The sequence below is a fragment of the Panthera pardus genome, unplaced genomic scaffold, assembly GCF_024362965.1.
Source record: "Panthera pardus isolate Hobbes unplaced genomic scaffold, ASM2436296v1 HiC_scaffold_8, whole genome shotgun sequence".
NCBI lineage: Eukaryota > Metazoa > Chordata > Mammalia > Carnivora > Felidae > Panthera > Panthera pardus.
In genome coordinates, this window is record NW_026527013.1 from 149,870,038 (window position 1) to 149,889,509 (window position 19,472).

The following is a 19,472-nucleotide window of genomic DNA, read 5'->3' on the forward strand; positions in this document are numbered from 1 at the left end:
GAGTGTTTTTAATTGGTTTGCCTGTCTTCTCCCATAACCTCCATGAGGAATGTCTGTTTGGTTTCCTGCAACAGCCTTACACAGCAACAATCCCTGACTAGTAGGGGGATTTCAATAAAAATTAGTTGAATGAATGAAAGAATAAAGGATTATGATTTTCAAAGTTTTTTTAAATTCCTCAACATTTATTTACACGCTAAAATAATGTTCATCTATAGGATTGCTTGAAATATGCTCATGTAAATATTTGGACTAAAAAATCATGAGACTTAAGTAGCTGCTCTGCCTTTAATTTCCTGTGTCCCCTGGTTAGACCATTTCTTGGGGCTTCTTCACCTTGTTCATCTGACATTCAATGGCTTGCAACCATGACTCTAAAGTCCAACAGAAAAATAGAGTCCTTATTTAAATATTCTTTGCGCACGTCACCTTTAGTTACATACGTACGGCGTAAAACAAGGTGCAACAAGGCACCTGATGGGGTTCAGGGCAAGCATCCACCACCTGCATGCCACTTGGCATGCAGATTATTTTGAGCTGAAGACAGTGTAGGCCCAAAGGCTCAGGAGCAGCTTTTTATAGAGTGCCGGGTCCAGGAAAACAGCCATCACCAGAGATAACTGCAGAAAGTATGCGCTAGGGGTAGTAAGTTGGAGGGAGCTTGGCAGGGCATGTTCAATTCCTCTCTTTGTCCCATTGTCTCTGCGTGGCAAAGGCAGGTAAACATTTGTTTACCAAACATTTGCTCTTCCCATCTTCCTATGAATTGTCTTCCTGCCCTTTGACGCCCCAGACTCCACTCTCTCCTTAGTTCAGGATGGCATATGAGCCTCAGGTGTCCATCTTGGAGCCTCTCATGCCAATGTAAGGTGCCCATGTGGAAGAAATTAAACTTATTTTTCTCCTATTAATATACCAGCCAAAAGAACTTAAAAAGAGTAAAAATGTTTCCAAACATCTTAAGACTTTTTTTCAGCTACACTGGGACAACGGTTTAGACCAGGGGGAAATCAAGGTGATTTCAGGAATAACGTCTTCAAGTCTCTTATGGACCAGGGTGTCTACGTCTGTTATGGAAAGACCCCATTTAATTAGAAAAGACCATGCACGTAACGTGATGTGCGTAGCGCCTCAGAAGGTCCGAAGTGCTCGGTGTGTTTGCTAACAATTATGATACTTAAAGAATCTCTGAGCTGGGAAGAATTTAGAGTTCACCCTGGTATATCTATCACTCCTCTACCAAGTATTTAGAGAGAAGTCTCGTTTCCTGAATAAAGATTACTAGTCACACAATCGCGCAGAATGCAGTTCTGTGTGGGTACAAATAAAGACTAACAAGGCTCAAGTCTTAACCAGTACGTTCTACTGCCTCCTTGGATAAAGGACAATCGACGCGGAGAAGCGAAGGGACAAATCGCTGCCCGCTCCTCGCCTCTCCTAAGATTCCCCCCGCCCCAGGTAGGGCGCTCCACGCTAACGCCCTTGGGAACTCTCTCCGCCCCCCTCTCCTCGGCCCCTCGTTCCCGTCATCCTCTGGGCTCTCCCCTTCCTCTGGCCGAAATCCCGCGTGGGCTCTTCTCGGCGCTGGTCGCTAGGTGATTCCCGAGGGCGCTCGGAAGTCTCGCGAGGGTGGTCCCGTTGCTCAGGAAACGGAGGGCCTCGCCTCTCGGTGAAGGGCGTGGCTGGAGCTGTTGAACTACCCCCGCGTTCCTTCCAGACGCTGGACCTTAGGTGTCTCGGGAGGAACGGCTGCGCCCCGCAGGGACGGGACGACTGGCCTGGGCGGAGGACTCGGGGCGGGGGCGAGGGCCCGGCCGAGGCGGCCCCGAAGGAAGAGACTTCGCAGACGGGCCGCCCCCTGCGGGAAGTGAGCGCGCGTGGAAAGACCGCGCGTCCCAGAAAATGAGCTCCTCCCCACACTGCCTGGTCCCGAAGTGAGCGTGGGAGGCACACCTTGCAGACACAACTTGGGGCTTAAAAGTCTTTCCCACTGAGAAAGTCACCGTGGCTGGGCGTGGAAACGCCTGCTTTTGCCTCGTCTGCTTCAGCCGTGGGAGACACACAGGAAGCGCCCATTAGATAATCTGTGTGTGTGAGTGTGTGGCTTTCCTGAAATTCAGGTTTCACTGCTCAGGTCAGCACGTTGGCGTGCCTCCTATGTTCATGTTAGGAAATAGAGCGAGGATTTATGCCACGTTTTCCAAATGTGGAATTGTGACGATGCCCCCCAGGCTGAAACTTCGGTCTCTTAATACTGAAGGTGTCATCTCTATTGCATGAGTTATTTGCTCTCTGTAGAGAGGAGCATAAACCAATAGATTCGAAATTGGTAAATTCCTTTGGTCTCTCAAAAATAATAGAGTCTTGGCAAGGAATTTGGTATTCCGTTGTCTTAACCACTTGGGAGGATGTTTGCATGGAAGGAGTAGTGGTCACCGCCAATACAACCTTCGGATAGCTATTGAGATTTAAGAATAATTGACTATTAGAACAGAGACAGTATCTTACAGAATAGTAACCAAAATCTAAGGAGAAAAGTCTGTTGTAGTCCTTTGAACTTTTGGTCAATTGAAAACTAAAGCAGAAAAAAAGATTTTTTTTTAAGCTGTGCTGTTAGATATCATTGCCTGAGTAACTATAATTTTCCTTTGACCCATGATCTTTTTATTTTTTTTATTTTTACTTTATTTATTTATTTATTTATTTATTTATTTATTTATTTATTTATTTTTGATCCATGATCTTTTTAAATGCCTCAGGATCATTCTGAACTTACTATGCTGTGTGGTATTGGGAATACAGGATGTGAATGATTTGGCTGTGTAGCCTGGAAATTTCTTTTTCCAATACATTATTTACTTGATTAGCCTTTCCTTGTGATTTTTGCCTCTTTTTCATGGAAATGGAAAATGTCTTCAGTTTTTTGAAATTGAATGTCTAATTAGCTGAGTCCTAATATAGCTTTTAGAGAAGCCTGTTGTCACTGTTAATAAAATTGACTAAAAGGTTGGGGTACTCATTTAATGTAATAAACACCTTCAACTTAAACAGAAAACTGTCAAATAAGTTCCCTAGAAATTGTTTTACAGCCTACCTACATGATAAAAGAAATTTCAAGCCAGATATTGCCAGAAATGTCAGAAGATTCAGAAAAGGAAGACTATTCAGACAGAACGATCAGTGATGAAGATCAATCAGTATGTTTTTCTCAACTTCATTCCACTTAATTTCAGATAAACCGTATGTTATAAAATATAAATTTCCCGGTAAAAATATTACAAAATCAGTTGGATGTGAAAATCAATTCGATGTTTAAATCACTTGTCACTGAAGTTGGAAAATAATTTGAAAGCCAAGATATTGCTGTGTGCAGTATGCCCTGTCTAGAAAGAGAACCCGGATTGGTATTGTTTTTTGAGAAATTATTTTGGCTAAGATTCTTCTCAGTTTTACTTAAAAGTGTGTATTAAATCATTACTAAGGTTTTATTTATATAATTCTTCTTCACTTACGTGTTTTCTGTGTTACATCATAATATGTATCATAATACTGCAGCCTCCTATGTTCTAAATCTACTGTTTGTCACCACAATAGGTTTAATGTGGCTCTGATGTAACAAAGGGACACGGAGGAAGAAAAAGGGAAAAACAAAGCACAGTATTTCAAAAGAGTTTGCCTGGTTCTAGTACATATTTCTGAGAGATTTCCTTCACATTTTAGTAAAATATAAATTACCATGTATCTAAGTTAAGGTCCCAAAATAAGCTCCCTATTAGCCCTCTAAGTCTATGGCTTTTTGTGCTTCTTTTCTTTTAATTTTATTCATAGCTTAAATTGGGTTGCCAAGTTTACCAAGAATCTTTAAACTTTATTCCCTCCCTGCAATCATTAATCTGACCTTACCCAATGAAAGGAGGATGAAAGATAAAGGCTTGAAGGTTTGAGGATATTTGAAGTGTTTGGCACTTTGAGACTGGTAGTCCCTAATAATCCTTTAATTTTTTTCATTTATTAAAGATTAAAAAGAGGCACTCAATTCTCACTACTAAAATAGATGTAAAAAATTTCTGGATTTGGAAGCTGTTGGTTTTTAAAAGAATATTTTAAAACTCTTTTTGTTTTAGGATGAGGATAACTTCATGAAATTTGTAAGCGAAGATATCCACCAGTGTGCGCTTTTAACAGGTTTGAACTTATCCATATTTTCTTCCTTCCCTTTATGATAAAACCTTGAGTGAATAAATAGCAAATGAAAAATTCACTCAAGGTCCATGAAAAATAAGAAAATTAAGAAACTAGAAAAAAAGATTGAATAATATAGGAATGTATTCTGATACTGGATAAAGAGAGAAAATGTATCCACTCTTATAAGAATTTTTTAGAGCTCAAACTGTAAAGGTTTTAGGTAAACCTGATATTGAATGAAACTAAATAAAAGTGGTCATTACTTTATGAAGGACTACACTTAACATAAAGATTTACATAGGCATTTCTTTAAATAATTAGCTCTTAAATTTACAGTATGACTCGAGTTACAGTACACAGTGTTTTTAAAGTACATTTTTATTTTTTTTAATGTTTATTTTTGAGACAGAGGGAGACAGAGCGCGAGTGGGGGAGGGGCAGAGAGAGAGGGAGACACGGAATCTGAAACAGGCTCCAGGTTCTGAGCTGTCAGCACAGAGCCTGATGTGGGGCTCAAACCCACGAACCGTGAGATCATGACCTGAGCCGAAGTCAGTCGCTTAACTGACCGAGCCACCCAGGTGCCCCTACAATACATCTTTTTTAATTTATTTTATTTATTTATTTTTTTTTAACGTTTTTATTTATTTTTGAGACAGAGACAGAGCATGAACGGGGGAGGGTCAGAGAGAGGGAGACACAGAATCTGAAACAGGCACCAGGCTCTGAGCTGTCAGCACAGAGCCCGACTCGGGGCTCGAACTCACAGACCGTGAGATCATGATCTGAGCTGAAGTCGGCCGCTTAACCGACTGAGCCACCCAGGCGCCCCAATACATCTTTTTTTAAATGAAGTATGCTTGTACAGAGTTTTTTTAATAAAGCCATTCACTTGCAAAAGTACATATATGTGGAATCTTTGTGTATACTTGATTTTTAAAAATGTATACATTTAGAGTTTTAAAATACTAAAATATTTCTTCTAAATATCCACATATCTATCACAGATGATCTGAAATTGAAGATAAGGCCTTAATTCTTTTCTTTTTTCTTTTCTCTCTCTCTCTCTCTCTCTCTCTCTCTCTCTCTCTCATCGTAAAAGTCTTTCAAGATACCTACTATTCTCAGTTTGATATGTATCCCTCTAGACCTTTCTCTTTGCACTTAGACACATCTCTATGCCCATACTCATAAAATATTTGTAGTACTAGTTTATGGACATCTTGCCACCCTTTTTTGCTTTTTAAAATTTTGCCAGTCTGTTGGAAAAAAGAAGGTAACTCACTGTTTTAACCAGTGTCATCTTTATTGCTGAAGAAACTGAGAATTATTCCATATGCTTGTCTATTTATGTTTCCTCTTATAATGAATTCCCTGTTATAGTAATCCTTTGTTAATGTTGCTTTCATGATTTAGAATTATTTTGATGTTAAGTTTATCATTATTCATTTGTGGCTGTTTATTTTTAAATCTGTTTAAGCTACAGAGGCCTTCCCTACCCCAAGGTCATCATTATAATCATATAAGTTTTCTCTAAATACTTCGAATTTTGTATTTAATTTCTCTATAATTTACACTCATGAGCAGTATGAGATTGATTTAGTTTTATTTCCTACTTCATAGCTACCTTGCCATTTTTGAGTCATACTGTGAATTAGACAAAATGTGGTCTCTTCACATAATGAAAAACTAGATGCTTAGTAACTGTTGAAAAAATGGATCTAAATAACAATCCGGAGAAGTAGCAGGGAATATTATTATTCCTTATTTACATATAGTAAAATTTATGTTCAGAGAGGCTGCATTAGCCAAGAAAAATCATATAGAAACAAAGTGATGGAATAGAACTCAGTTGGTCTGACATCTAGTCCAGCTTGATATATCTGTTATCGTACAAAAATAGCCCAAAACTAAATCTAGGTAAAAAGCCACATTTTAGAGGTAGAAGAGCAAGAGGAGTCAGACAAATGGAAAACGAAATATGTGAAAGGGAGAAAACAGGAAAGTATAGCATCATAAAAGACAAGGTACATGAGGGGTGATTATCCACATCAAATTGATGTCCCACAGTTATCCCATTGAAAGAGACAGGGCCTCTGCGCTGCCTACTTGTGTTGTATTCTTTGTGAATTATGTGCTTGGGGTTGTGTCACACAGTGACCCTAGAATGAGCACTGAGAAAAATTTGTGACAGAGTTCACTAGCAACCCTTGAGAATATTCTTCTAGTAGGCGGTGAGGAATTATGATCGTGGACAAATCGTTGCCTCGGTGTGATTAAGTTTAAGAAGACTCGGCAGTAAACAGTTTGCTAGAATAACTGCGAGAAATAAATGTTTTTGGAGTAGCACGGAATTTAGCATAATAGTATCTGAGGTCAAAAACTACTTTTTAGCTATGTAAAGATCAATTGTTACAAAATTTCAATAGTAATTTTTATTTGTTTATTTATCTTTTATTTTTTAGAGAGAGAGGGAACAAGGGATGGGCAGAGGGAGAGGGATAGAATCTTAAGCATAGGCCGACTCAGGTCTCCCATCTCACAACCATGCGATCATGACCTGAGCCAAAATCATGCGTTGGAAGCTTAACCGACTGAGCCACCCAGGTGCCCCAGTAATTTTATTTTTTAAGTGCCATGAATTATAATATCCACAAATATTTATAAATTGATGGTATTGAAAGGGAAAAAGGAATGTATTAAAAAATTATAGAAATTGGGGTTTTGCTTCTTATCACTCATGATTGTGTTGAATCATTTTTCAGCTAACTCTGTTGGTGACCCATTTTTCCCCCGGACTACCCAGATACTGTTGGAATATCAACTAGGGAGATGGGTGCCACGTCTTCGTGAACCACGAGATTTGTATGGTGTTTCTTCTTCTGGTCCGCTGAGTCCAACACGGTGGCCGTACCACTGTGAGGTCATTGATGAAAAAGTCCAGCATATTGGTATGTTCCTAGATGTTTTTGGAATTCAAATATTAGCAAACTTACTTTGCCAAACTTAATGAGGAGACTCATGGTGTTAGAACAGTGCGTTCCAACAGGAATATAACATAAGCTGTATGTATCATTTAAAATTTTCTAGTGGCCACATTTTAAAAAAGGAAAAAGGGGCCCCTGGGTGGCTCAGGTGGTTGAGTGTCCGACTTCAGCTCAGGTCATGATCTCATGTCTCATGGGTTCGAGCCCTACATCGGGCTCTGTGCTGACAGCTTGGAGCATGAGCCTGCTTCAGATTCTGTGTTCCCTCTTTCTCTCTCTGTGCCTTCTCCACTCGCGCTCTGTCTCTGTCTCTCAAAAATAAACATAAAAAATATTTTTTTAAGGAAAATAAGTGAAATTGATTTCAAAAATATATTTAATTTAGGGGCGCCTCGGTGGCTCAGTCGATTAAGTGTCCAACTTCGGCTCAGGTCATGACCTCAGAGTCCATGAGTTCGAGCCCCACATCCGGCTCTGTGTTGACAGCTCAGAGCCTGGAGCTGCTTCAGATTGTGTGTCTCCCTCTCTCTTTGCCCCTCCCCTCTTGAGTGCTTTCTCTCTTTCAAAATTAACATTAAAAAAATTGTTTTAATATATATTTTATTTAAGCCAAATATATCCAAAATATCTTGCATTCTTTTTTTTTTCATATGAAATCTTCAAACTCTGGTGTGCATTTGCCCTGCATTTCAGTTTTAAGCCACATGTGCTTAAAAGAGGAACTTAAAACGTGCCAGAGTTTTGTAATTCTCAACAATTCCAAATAGCATGACGGTTCCAGTCACATTCAAACTCTTATGTAGAGTGAGGTTGCAGACAGAGGGTATGCCAGATGGCTGTGTAATCTTGCTCTTTTTTTCTCCCTACCTCTTTCTCCTTCCCCTCCTGCCCTACCACCACACTGAATATCTTCCTTCTCCTGTGTGTCTTTATACTCTTCACCTTCTGCCTTTCTCCCTTTCGCCATTGCCCTTCCTTTCTTATTTTCTATCTTTGTGCCCCTTTGTCGTTTTTCTCTCCTCTCCCACTTTATGCTTCTTTCCTTCAGTGTATGTTTTATGGACGTGAAGTGTGCATATTTCAGTGAATATTTTTATGTTTCTGTATGTGTGCATTCTCAAATTTAGTTTTCATTCAGTGGTTTACAGCCTTATCTTCCCAATTCTCACACACAAATGATAGAAACATTCCTATTAGCACTTCCTCATTGCCACTGTTTTCCACTTTGTGTTAATTATAGCATATTATAATGCTATAATAATATTATTGCCATGTAGAGATATTATTAGACATTCACTGGTGAGTAAAATTAAAAACCATCTATACTTACTATAATTGTCTACACTTACTTAAATTAGATGCTACTTACACATTCTTATAAACTAACTTTTCTCTTTATATTATTTGATGGAGAAAGGGTAAAGGAGAAGTCTGTCTCCCCCTCTCTGATTGACTCTCTCTCCCTCCCTCCCTCCCATCCTCCCTCTTTCTCTCCCTCTCCCTCTCTCCCTCTCTCCCTCTCTCCCTCTCTGTGTGTGTGTGTGTGTGTGTGTGTATATATATTTACATATATATACGTATATGTATATATGTGTATGTATATATATATATATATGTATGTATATGTATGTATATATGTATACACACACACACACACAGGCTTCAGATGACTTCTAAGTCAAAAGTTCCAGCTGAGTGTTTATGCCCCTGTGGTCATATGGTCAAGCCAGGCTGTCTGATTCTGCCAAATGAAAACCACCAGTAGATAAACTGCCCATGGTGGGTACCAGGGGAGTTTCAGACTTTAAATAGCACATTATAAATCTTAACTGTCCTTATCTTGGCCAACTGTCAAAGCTAGATATCCATACTTCCCCGGATATAAAAATAGAGCTTTTCTGCTTTAGCTATAAATGAACTCTGTCCTACACAACTATATATCTTAAAAGTCTTTCCACATCAGCTCACATATATCAGTCTTTTTTTATATAAATTGGTTTATTAGATTTAATTGGGTAAACAATATTTTCTGTAACTGCTACCTTATTAATGAATTTTAGATGTTTCTAGTCTTTGGCTCTGACAAACAGAACTACATGAACATTCTTTTATATGTGTCCTATTGTGTGTGTGTGTGTGTGTGTGTGTGTGTGTGTGTGTGTGTGTAGTGTTGGAAGTAAATGCCTAGATTTCTGGTTAAAATAATACTGCCAAATTGCCCTCCAAGAGGAGCTGTAATAATTTATAGTCATACAAACAATTTATATGAGCATGGTTGGGGTCTTCAAGATTACCCTCAGGTTCAATGATTATAGAAGGACTCCTAGAACTCAAAAAACTGCCATACTCATGGTTATGGTTTATTACATTGAAATGATACAGATTAAAATCAGCAAAGGTTAAAAAAATCAGCAAAGGTAAAAGGTACATAGACTAGAGTCCAGGATAGATCAGGCACAAGCTCCAGTTGTCCCCTTCTAATGGTGTCTTTTGTACAGTGTTTAATACTCCCAGCCATGTGAGATAACACATGAAGTATTGCCAATCAGGAAAGCTCATCCAAGCTTTGGTATCCAGGATTTCTATGAGGGGCTGGTCACGTCTCCATGGAGTATATATATGGTTGGCCTTAGTTACTCAGTCTCTAACCTCTCCTGTTAAAACTGATAGCATATGGTACAAGTCCCTCTACCATAAGTCACATTAGTGTAAATTACCTGGTGTGACCCAAAGCCCCAAGTAGACGATAGACTCTTATCAAGCAGGATAGTCCAAAGTCTGAGAGGTTATCTTCTAGGAGTTTTACAAGGGTCTAACTTTTCTTTGGTATGTGCAGAGTTTGGACAACCCAGGCCTTCTGAGTTAATCCTTCATTACACCGTAAGAAGGCCTGTTTTTCCATATACCCATAAACACTGTTTAGTTCCCTGATTTTCAACAATCTGGTGTTGTTTGCTTTATATATGTTATGTTTTAATTTATATTCTTTCTTTATTAGTGACATGGGATATCTTTACATATATTTATTGGCTATTTTAGTTTTTATATTTATTTTTTTGTGGTAAGAGCACTTAGCATGAGGTCTACCCTCAGCATATTTTTAAATGTGCAATACTGTATTGTTAAGTATAGGCACAATGTTGTTATAAATCTTACTCATCCAGTATTATTGAAGCTTTAAATATGTTGATTAGTAGCTCCCCATTTTTCCCTCCTGCTGGCTCCCAGCAACCACCATTCCACTTTCGGAGTTTGACTATTTTAGATAATTTATGTAAGTGGAATCATGTAGTATTTGTCCTTCTGTGACTTCATTTAGCATAATGTGTCAAGGTTTATCCATGTTGTTGCATATTGAAGGATTTCATTTTTTAAGACTGAATGCTGTTTCGTGTGTGTGTGTGTGTGTGTGTGTGTGTGTATGTGTGTGTAGCACATTCACTTTGTATCATTTGTCCATCAATGGACATTCAGATTGTTCACACATTTTCACTAATGTGAATAGTACTGCAATGAATAGGAGAGTGCTAATGTCTCTTCAAGATCCTAATTTCAATTCTTTTGGGTAAAGACCCAGTGGTTGGACGGCTGGATCATGTGGTAGTTCTGTTTTTAACTTTGGAATTTCTATACTGTTCTACACAGTGTTTGCAGCATTTTTTATTCCCACCAACAGTGTACAGGGATTCCAGTTTCTCCACTTCCTTGCCAAAACTTTTTTTTTATAATACCCATCATAATAGGTGTGAAATGATACCTCACTATGGCTTTGATTTTTCATTTCCCTGAGGATCGGTTAACAATGCAATCCCTATCAAAATCCCAATGGCATTTTCATAGAAATAGAAAACAACTCTAGGGGTGCCTGGGTGGCCCAGGTGATTAAGCATCCGACTCTTGATCTCAGCTCAGGTCTTGATCTTAGGGTTGTGAGTTCAAGCCCCATGTTGGGCTCTGTGCTAGGTGTGAAGCCTACTTTAAAAAACTAAAATATAAAAGGAAGGAAGGGAGGAAGGAAGAAAACTGAATGGGAAAGGGAAGGGAAGTGAAGGGGGAAGGGAAGAACTCTAAAAGTCAGATGGAATCACAAAAGACCAGATGGCCAAATCAGTCTTCAGAAAGAAGAACAAAGCTGGAGACATCACACTTTTTGATTTCAAAATGTATTACAAAGCTAGAGTAATCAAAAAAGGACAGCACTGGCATAAAGAGAGACCTAGAGGCCACTGAAACAGAATAGAGAGCCCAGAAATAATTCCATGCATATACAGTCAATGGATCTTTGAAAAGAGTACCAAGAATATACAATGGGAAAAGGATAGCCCTTCAACAAATGTTGAGAAAATTGGATATCCACATGAAAAAGAATGAAGTCGACCCTTAACATCTTACAGTATGCAAAAAAAAAAAAACCTCACAATTTATTATGGATTAAAGACTTAAACATAAGACCTGAAACTGTAAAACTCTGTGTGGCAAAGGGAACAATCAAAACTGAAAAAACAACCTATGGAACAGGAAAATATTTGCAAACCATATGTATGATAAAGGGTTAATCTCTAAAATACATAAGGAATTGGGGCACCTGGGTGGCTCAATCGGTTAAGCGACTGACTTCGGCTCAGGTCATGATCTCACAGCTCGTGAGTTTGAGCCCCGCGTCAGACTCTGTGCTGACAGCTCAGAGCCTGGAGCCTGCTTCGGATTCTGTGTCTCTCTATCTCTCTGCCCCTAACCCACTTGCATTCTGTCTCTGTCTCTCTCAAAAATAAATAAACATTAAAAAAAATTTTTGTTAAAAATAAAATACGTAAGGAATTTCTACAGCTCAATAGCAAAAAAAAAAAAAAAAAGTAACAAGATTTAAAAACAGGCTGAGGACTTGAATAGGCATTTCTCCAAAGAAGACCTGCAATTGACCAACAGGTGTATTCATTGGCTTTTTATGTCAACTGACAAAATTCTTTGCCCATTTTGTTATTGGTCTCAAAAGTCTTTGTATACTGCTTTCTCTTAAACCCTGTCCAGCCACCGTGGAACAATCCATAACTAGCTTGCTGGGTATGATGAGCATGAAGCAGAGATGAGCCAAGATTAGCCTACATCGTTTAGCCACTAGCCAAACCTGCAGCTTATCAAGATAAATGAGTGAACCTAACCCACCAGAAGAATCATGTAGCTGAGATAAATAAATGATTATTGTTTTGTGTCACTAAGTTTGGGGGTGGTTTCTTAAATAGTAAAAACACATATACTAGCATGGTTAGGAGTTCAGTCTCTGTAATAATAAACTATGGTCCACAGGCCAAATCTATTTTGAACCTTCTATTAATCATTGAAATGTGGAACATAAATTAATCTTGGAAAAGGAATATCTTTTATAATCAATACCCAAAAAATTTCTTTTAATAAAATACTATATAGTTCTGGGAGATATCAACAGATTTTCTAGTCTCAGACAAAGTTTACAGGGATAGCCAATGATATTCCATACACAGACATTAGGTTAATTCCTCCAAGAATTAAACAGGCTCCTTTTGCATTTAAGAGAGGAAAAAAATGAAATAACTTTGTAACATCACTAAGAAAACTCATCTTCAAACAAACTGCATGTACAAATATATAAATGAGATTACTATATTCTTTTTAAAAAATTTTTTTATTTCTCTTTTGAGAGAGAGCACGAGCTCTGAGCTGTCAGCACAGAGCCCGATGTGAGGTTCAAACTCACAAACCATGAGATCATGACCCGAGCCGAAGTCAGGATGCTTAACCAACTGAGCCACCCAGGCACCCCAAGAAAAATTATCTTCAAACAAATTGCACACACAAATATATATATGAGATTACTATATATTTTTAAGGGCAGTATATAGTACCTTATATTTCAATATGTAAAATTCACATGTTTTTTGATTTAGCGTTTCCACTGCCAGGTATCTAACCCACAGGTATTCAAACACATGAATCGAGGCATATTATAAGTAATGTAGTATAAAGAGACTGTTAGAACCAAAATGTCCATCAGTAAAGAAATGACTGTAATGTCTGTCAGTGGTCAGGTAATGGCAATCCATATTAGGGAACTCTACACGGCTATTAAGAAATGAGGGAGATCTATATATATTAATAAAAATCGGAGAGGCTGGGTGGCTCAGTCAGTTGAGCGACCGACTTTGGCTCAGGTCATAATCTCACAGTTTGTGAGTTCGAGTCCCGCATCAGGCTCTGTGCTGACAGCTCGGAGCCTGGAGCCTGCTTCAGAGTCTGTGTCTCCCTCTCTCTCTGACCCTCCCCCGTTCATGCTTTCTCTCTTGTCTCAAACATAAATAAACATTTAAAAATTTTTAAAAAGAAAAATCACTAAGATATTTGGTTAGGTGGGGTAGGAAAAATTGATGATCAGTTATACATAAAGTGATATAATATACAAGAAGAGGAATTGTAGTTGACTCCCAAGTATCCATTTCACCTCAGTTAAGTAGTATATGTCAGTTAGTCCATGACACTGTTTTACTGAAAGCCACATTGTTCTCATTTTACAACAGTAAGGGATCCAACCTTAGGAGGACCTCAGATCTGAAATGACAAAGTAGAAAGACATAAATAAATTGTGCCTTGAATGGCCACTGAGCCACTGATTGTACCAGACCTTGAATCCTCTCTGTTTCTAGATTTCTAGATATGTAAGATAATAAATTACTGTGTAAGCCAGTTTGCCTTAAGAATTGTTGTTACTTGTAGCTGGAAGCATCTTTATGGGATAGTTGAAAAAGACAAAGCCTGAAACTAAAAACCCAAATGTTCATATTTAGATCTGTGCGATGAATTATGGATAATTCTTTTTCTTTTGGCTTAAAGTATATTTTTAAATTTTTATACAGCAAATTTGTTTAATAAAAAATACTTATCAAAAGCATCCAAATTAAGCACCTTTAATTCAAGTTTTATTACTCCTGAGAATTCTGTGACTCTTAGACATGTTTTGTAAGATCACTTCCTTCTACTACATGTCTGTCATCAAAAAGTGGGATAAACCAAAGGTGAAGGGCAGGTAAGTCTTACAGAAAAAAGAGAGAGAGAAAAAATGCAATATTCACTGTCATCTACTTCGGGTTTTAAATCAGTGCTATGTGGGTGCCTCAGTCAGTTAAGCGTCAGACTGCAGCTCAGGTGAAGATCTCACGGTTCGTGGGTTCAAGCCCCACATCTGGCTCTGTGCTGACAGCTAGGAGCCTGGAGCCTGCTTCAGATTCTGTGCCGCCTCCTCTTTCTCTGCCCCATTCATGCTCACTCACTCTCAAAAATAAATAAACATTAAAAAAATGTTTTTAATAAATAAATCAGTGCTGTAAATGGTTGAATCAGTACTGGAGCTATTAATTTTCATTGCTTTTCCTCCATAAAAAGATGATAGGTATAGTACAAATAAATGTATTCCACAGATTTGGATTTACCATCATGAAAACGCTTTCTAAATTTATATTTATTGACTTTCTGAGAAACTAGTAGTCTCTTATTACCAAGAATAGTATCATTTACAGATTGGAACTTAACACAAACTAACGAAGTCAAGGAGGGAAAACACCAAGCAAATACTTTAAAACAAAATATTTGCTAGTCAAGTGTCACATTCTAAATTTATTTTTGCATAGAGTTTATAGCTTGAATGAATATAACCTCTTTTCAGACATGTCTAGGCTTGTCTGCTATCCTGGTAGTTAGGGCCTCAAGAGTCTTCTTTAACATGAGAGGTGTTTTATTTTTGTTTTTGTTTTTTTTCCTTAAAATGAAATGTATGTTATAGGGCTGAGGGCATAATGTTATCTCAGTATTAACCCTCCAAGCTAGACCTGAAGACAAAGGAGAAAGGAGCTGAAGGCCAGAATAAAAAACTTCACAAGATGATCCAAGAGACACAATGGCACAAACAGCACTGATTTGGTGCTCATGTGACATAGTAAATGCTAACTAAGTCTCCTGGGGACATGACTTTGACCCAAGGAGAACTCAGAGCAGTGCTGTTTTGTTTTCTTTTGTTTCTTGTTTTTGTTTTCCATTGAGTATTATGTTAGCTGTGGGTTTTTCATATATGGCATTTATTATGTTGAGGACATGTTCCCTCTAAACCTCCTTTGTGAGAGTTTTATCATGAATGGATTTTGTACTTTGTCACATGCTTTTTTCTGCATCTGTTGAAATGATCATATGGTTTTTATCCTTTCTCTTGTTGATGAGGTGTGTATCACATTGATTGTTTGGGAATATTGAATTACCCTTGTATCCCAGGAATAAATCCCACTTGATCATGGTAAATGTATTGTTGGATTTGATTGTTTATTTTGTCGAGGATCTTTGCTTCTATGTTCATCAGAGATATTGGCCTGTAGTTCTCTTTTTTTGTAGTGCCTTTATCAACTTTGGTACGAGGGTAATGCTGGCCTCATGAAACCTCCCTTCCTCTTCTATTTTTTGGAATAGTTTGAGATGAATAAGTATTATCTCTTCTTTAAATGTTTGGTAGAATTCACCTGTAAAGCCATCTGGTCCGGAACTTTTGTTTGGAGTTTTTTGATTATTGATTGAATTTCATTACTGGTAGTTAGTCTGTTCAGATTTTCTATTTATTCCTGATTCAGTTTTGGGAGGTTATATGTTTCTAGAAATTGATCCATCTCTTATTGGTTATCCAATTTGTTGGCATATAATTTTTTATAATACTTTCTTATAATCCCTTGTATTTCGGAGATGTCAGTTATTTCTCCTCTTTCATTTCTGATTTTGAGTTCTCTCTCTGTCTCTCTTACTCTCCCTCATTCCCTCCCCCCTTCTGTCTCTCTTCTTAATGAGTCTGGCCAAAGTTTTTTCAATTTTTTTTTTTTTTTTAATCTTTTCAAGAACCAGCTCCTGTTTTCATTGGTCTGTTATATTGTTGTCTTTTTATATTCTATTTTATTTCTTCTCTAATGTTCCTTCTATTGGTTTGGGGGTTTTTTTGTTGTTGTTGTTCTTTTCTAGCCTTTAAGTGTAAGGTTAGGTTGTTTATGTGAGATTTGTCTTGCTTCTTGAGTTAGGCGTATATTGCTATAAACTTCCCTCTTGGAGCAGCTTTTGCTGAATCCCAAAGATTTTGGACTGTTGTGTTTTCATTTCCATTTGTCTCCATGTATTTTTTTATTTCCTCTTTGATTTCTTGGTTGACCCATTTATTGTTTAGTACCATGTTATTTAACCTCCATGTATTTGTGTTTTTCCATATTTTTTTCTTGTGGTTGTAGAATTCCAGTTTCATAGCATTGTGGTCAGAAAAGATGCATGGTATGACTTCAGTCTTTTTTAATTTGTTGAGACTTGTGGCCTAATGATCTGTTCTGGAGAATGTTCCATGTGTACTTGAAAAGAATTGTATTCAGCTGTTTTAGGATGGAATATTCTGAATATATCTGTTAAATCCATTTGATCCAATGTGTTATTCAAAGCCACTTGTCCTTGTTGTCCAAAGTGTCCTTGTGATTATGTTTGGATGATCTATCCATTGATGTAAGTGGGGTGTTGAAGTTCCCTACTATTCTTGTATTATTATCAATTACTTCCTTTATGTTTTTTATTTGCTGTATTTGGGTGCTCCATGTGGGTGCATAAATATTTACAATTATTATATCTTCTTGGATTGTTCACTTTATGATTATGTAGTGTTCTTCTTTGTCTTGTTAGTCTTTGTTTTAAAGTCTATTTTGTCAGATATAAGTATTACTACCCCAGCTTTCTTTTCACGTCCATTTGCATGATAAAACTTCCTCTATCCCTTCACTTTCAATCTGCACTGAATCTGCATTCAATCTGTGTTTAGGTCTGAAATGAGCCTCTTGTAGGTAGCGTATAGATAGGTCTTGCGTTTTTATCTATTCTGTCATCCTGTGTCTTTTGATTGAGGCATTTACTCCATTTAAATTCAAAGTAATTATTGATAGGTATGTATTCACCACCATTTTGTTACTCATTTCATAGTTGCTTGTGTAGTTCTTCTCTATTCCTTCTCTTGCTCTCTCGTCTCACTATTTTCTGGCTTTCTGTAGTGATATTCCTGGATTCCTTTTCTTTACTTTTTGTGTAGCATCTATTATTAGTATTTTATTTATGGTTACCATTAGTTTTGTACACAACACCTTCTGCATATAGCAGTATATATTAAGTTATGGTCGCTTAAGTTTGAACTCATTCTTTACTCTTCACCTCACCCCTTGCCCCAAGTTTTAGGTGTATAGTACCATACTTTACATCCTTTTATTTTGTGAATCCCTTGACTGATTTTTATAGATATAATTAATCTTTTTTTTTATTTTTTTTTATTTTTTTTTTTTTAGATATAATTAATCTTACTGCTTTTGTGCTTCCTAATATTTTCTAACTCTTGCTTACAGTCTTTTCTTTTTTCTTTTTTCTTTTTTTTTTTTTTTTTAATTTTTTAATGTTTATTTATTTTTGAGAGAGAGAGAGAATCCGAAGCAGGCTTCGGGCTCTGAGCTGTCAGCACAGAGCCTGATGCAGGGCTCAAACTCACGAACCACAAGATCATGACCTGAGCCGAAGTTGGACACTCAGCCAACTAAGCCACCCAGGCACCTCTACAGTCTTTTCTTTTCACATAAAGAATCCTCTTTAACATTTCTTGTAAGGCTGGTTTAGTGATGAATTCCTCTAACTTCTTTTGTCTGAGAAACTCTTTCATCTCTCCTTCTGTCCTGAGTGATAGACTTGCTGGATAGAGTACTCTTGATTGCAGAGTTTTTTCTTTCAGCACTTTGAATATATCATGCCACTCCATTCTGGTCTGCAAAGTTTCTGCTGAAAAATCAGCTGCTAACTTTATATAAACTTTATGGGACTTCCCTTGTCTATAACTGTTTTCTTTTCTCTTGCTGCTTTTAAAAATTATTCTTTATCACTGCTTTTTGCCATTTTAATTCCTATGTGTTTTGGTGTGGAACTCCTTGGATTGATTTTGTTGGGATCTCTCTGTGCCTCCTGGATCTGAATTCCTGTTTCCTTCCCCAGATTCAGGAAGTTTTCAGCTATTATTTCTTCAGATAAAATTTCTTCCCCCTTCTCTCTCCCTTTTCCTTCTGGGATCCCTATATATGAATGTTATGCTTGATGATGTCACTGAATTCTCAATTTATTTTCAATTTTTCTTTTTCTTTTTTCTTTCTCTCATTCAGCTTTATTACTCTATATTACTCTGTCTTCCAGGTCACTGATCTATCTTTCTGCTTCCTCTAGTCTACTGTTTATGCCATCTAGCATAGTTTTAATTTCACTTATTGAGTTCTTCATTTCTCATTGGTTCTTTTTCATGTTTTCTGTCTCTTTGTTGAGGGTCTCACTGAGGTCTTCCACTCTTTTCTCAATTCCAGTGAGTATCTTTATGACCATTACTTTAAATTTTCTGTCAGACATATTACTTACCTGTTTCATTCAGCTCTCTCGCTATGATTTTGCCCTGTTCTTTCATTTGAGAGATATTCCTCTGTCTCCTGATTTTGTCTCTCTGTGTCTGTCTCTATGGGTTAGAAAAGTCAGCTACATCTCCTGCTCTTAAAAGTAGTGGCCTGTAGTGTGTTGTCCCCTGTTCAACAGAACCTGGCGCTTCAGAGTTGTCTCCTATGTGTGTTACATGCACCCTACTGTTGTGGCTGAGCCATGTTTGCCATCAGTCTGCATTGGTTCTTTTTTCCCTGTTGTGGATGGGGTTTGGTCCCTGTGTTGTTAGTGAGCAGTCTGGGGCTACATTGGGCTTGAGTTGAGTCAGACTAGGTGTTTTCCAGAGGTGTATAGCACCAACCTGCAGGGTACTCTCACTGTGTGGTCCCCTGGGAGGCTTTTGTTGTTGGGTGGGACCTGCAGTCAGATCATATACCTGCCCTCAGCAGTTGAACTGGTATGTGTGATTTTCTTCCCCATTTACTCAGGGAAGGAGGCACTTTGGGGTGGTGCTGGCCCCTGCCAGGGCTGATTGCACACTGCCGTGCTTGTGGTACTGCTTTGGATGGACTCCTGCTGAGGATGTGTTGGGTGGGCTGGATCTGTAAGAGAACACAAGGGCAGAGGAACCATGCTAGCAATTTCATGCTGGTCCATTGTTGAAGCAGTGCTATTTTGGTACCTCAAAAGTTTGCAGCTTTAAGAGAACTGGGAAGCAAAACATTTGTTATGCACAGACATACAATCTCTTTGAGACAGTGATTCCACCACCTTTAAGTAGTGTTTTGAATGGAAAAGATCAAAAAGTCTGGCAGGAGA

General features: G+C 37.9%; 1 protein-coding gene across 6 annotated transcripts in view; it reads left to right on the plus strand.

The window, feature by feature from the left end:
- Positions 1 to 1,573: 1,573 nt before the first annotated feature.
- Positions 1,574 to 19,472, plus strand: part of AGBL3 (AGBL carboxypeptidase 3) — a 71,919-nt gene continuing 54,020 nt past the window's right edge. For 3 of the 6 annotated variants that reach the window (XM_053897298.1, XM_053897301.1, XM_053897300.1), the window contains exons 1-5: positions 2,010 to 2,134; positions 3,090 to 3,197; positions 4,125 to 4,185; positions 5,288 to 5,316; positions 6,950 to 7,136. In XM_053897298.1, coding sequence (XP_053753273.1) covers positions 3,099 to 3,197; positions 4,125 to 4,185; positions 5,288 to 5,316; positions 6,950 to 7,136 — 376 coding nt within the window. In that variant the 5' untranslated portion in view covers positions 2,010 to 2,134; positions 3,090 to 3,098. Of the gene's footprint in view, positions 1,935 to 2,009; positions 2,135 to 3,089; positions 3,198 to 4,124; positions 4,186 to 5,287; positions 5,317 to 6,949; positions 7,137 to 19,472 lie in introns of those variants that run through there. The other 3 variants (XM_019452798.2, XM_019452811.2, XM_053897299.1) reach the window with 2 other exon arrangements.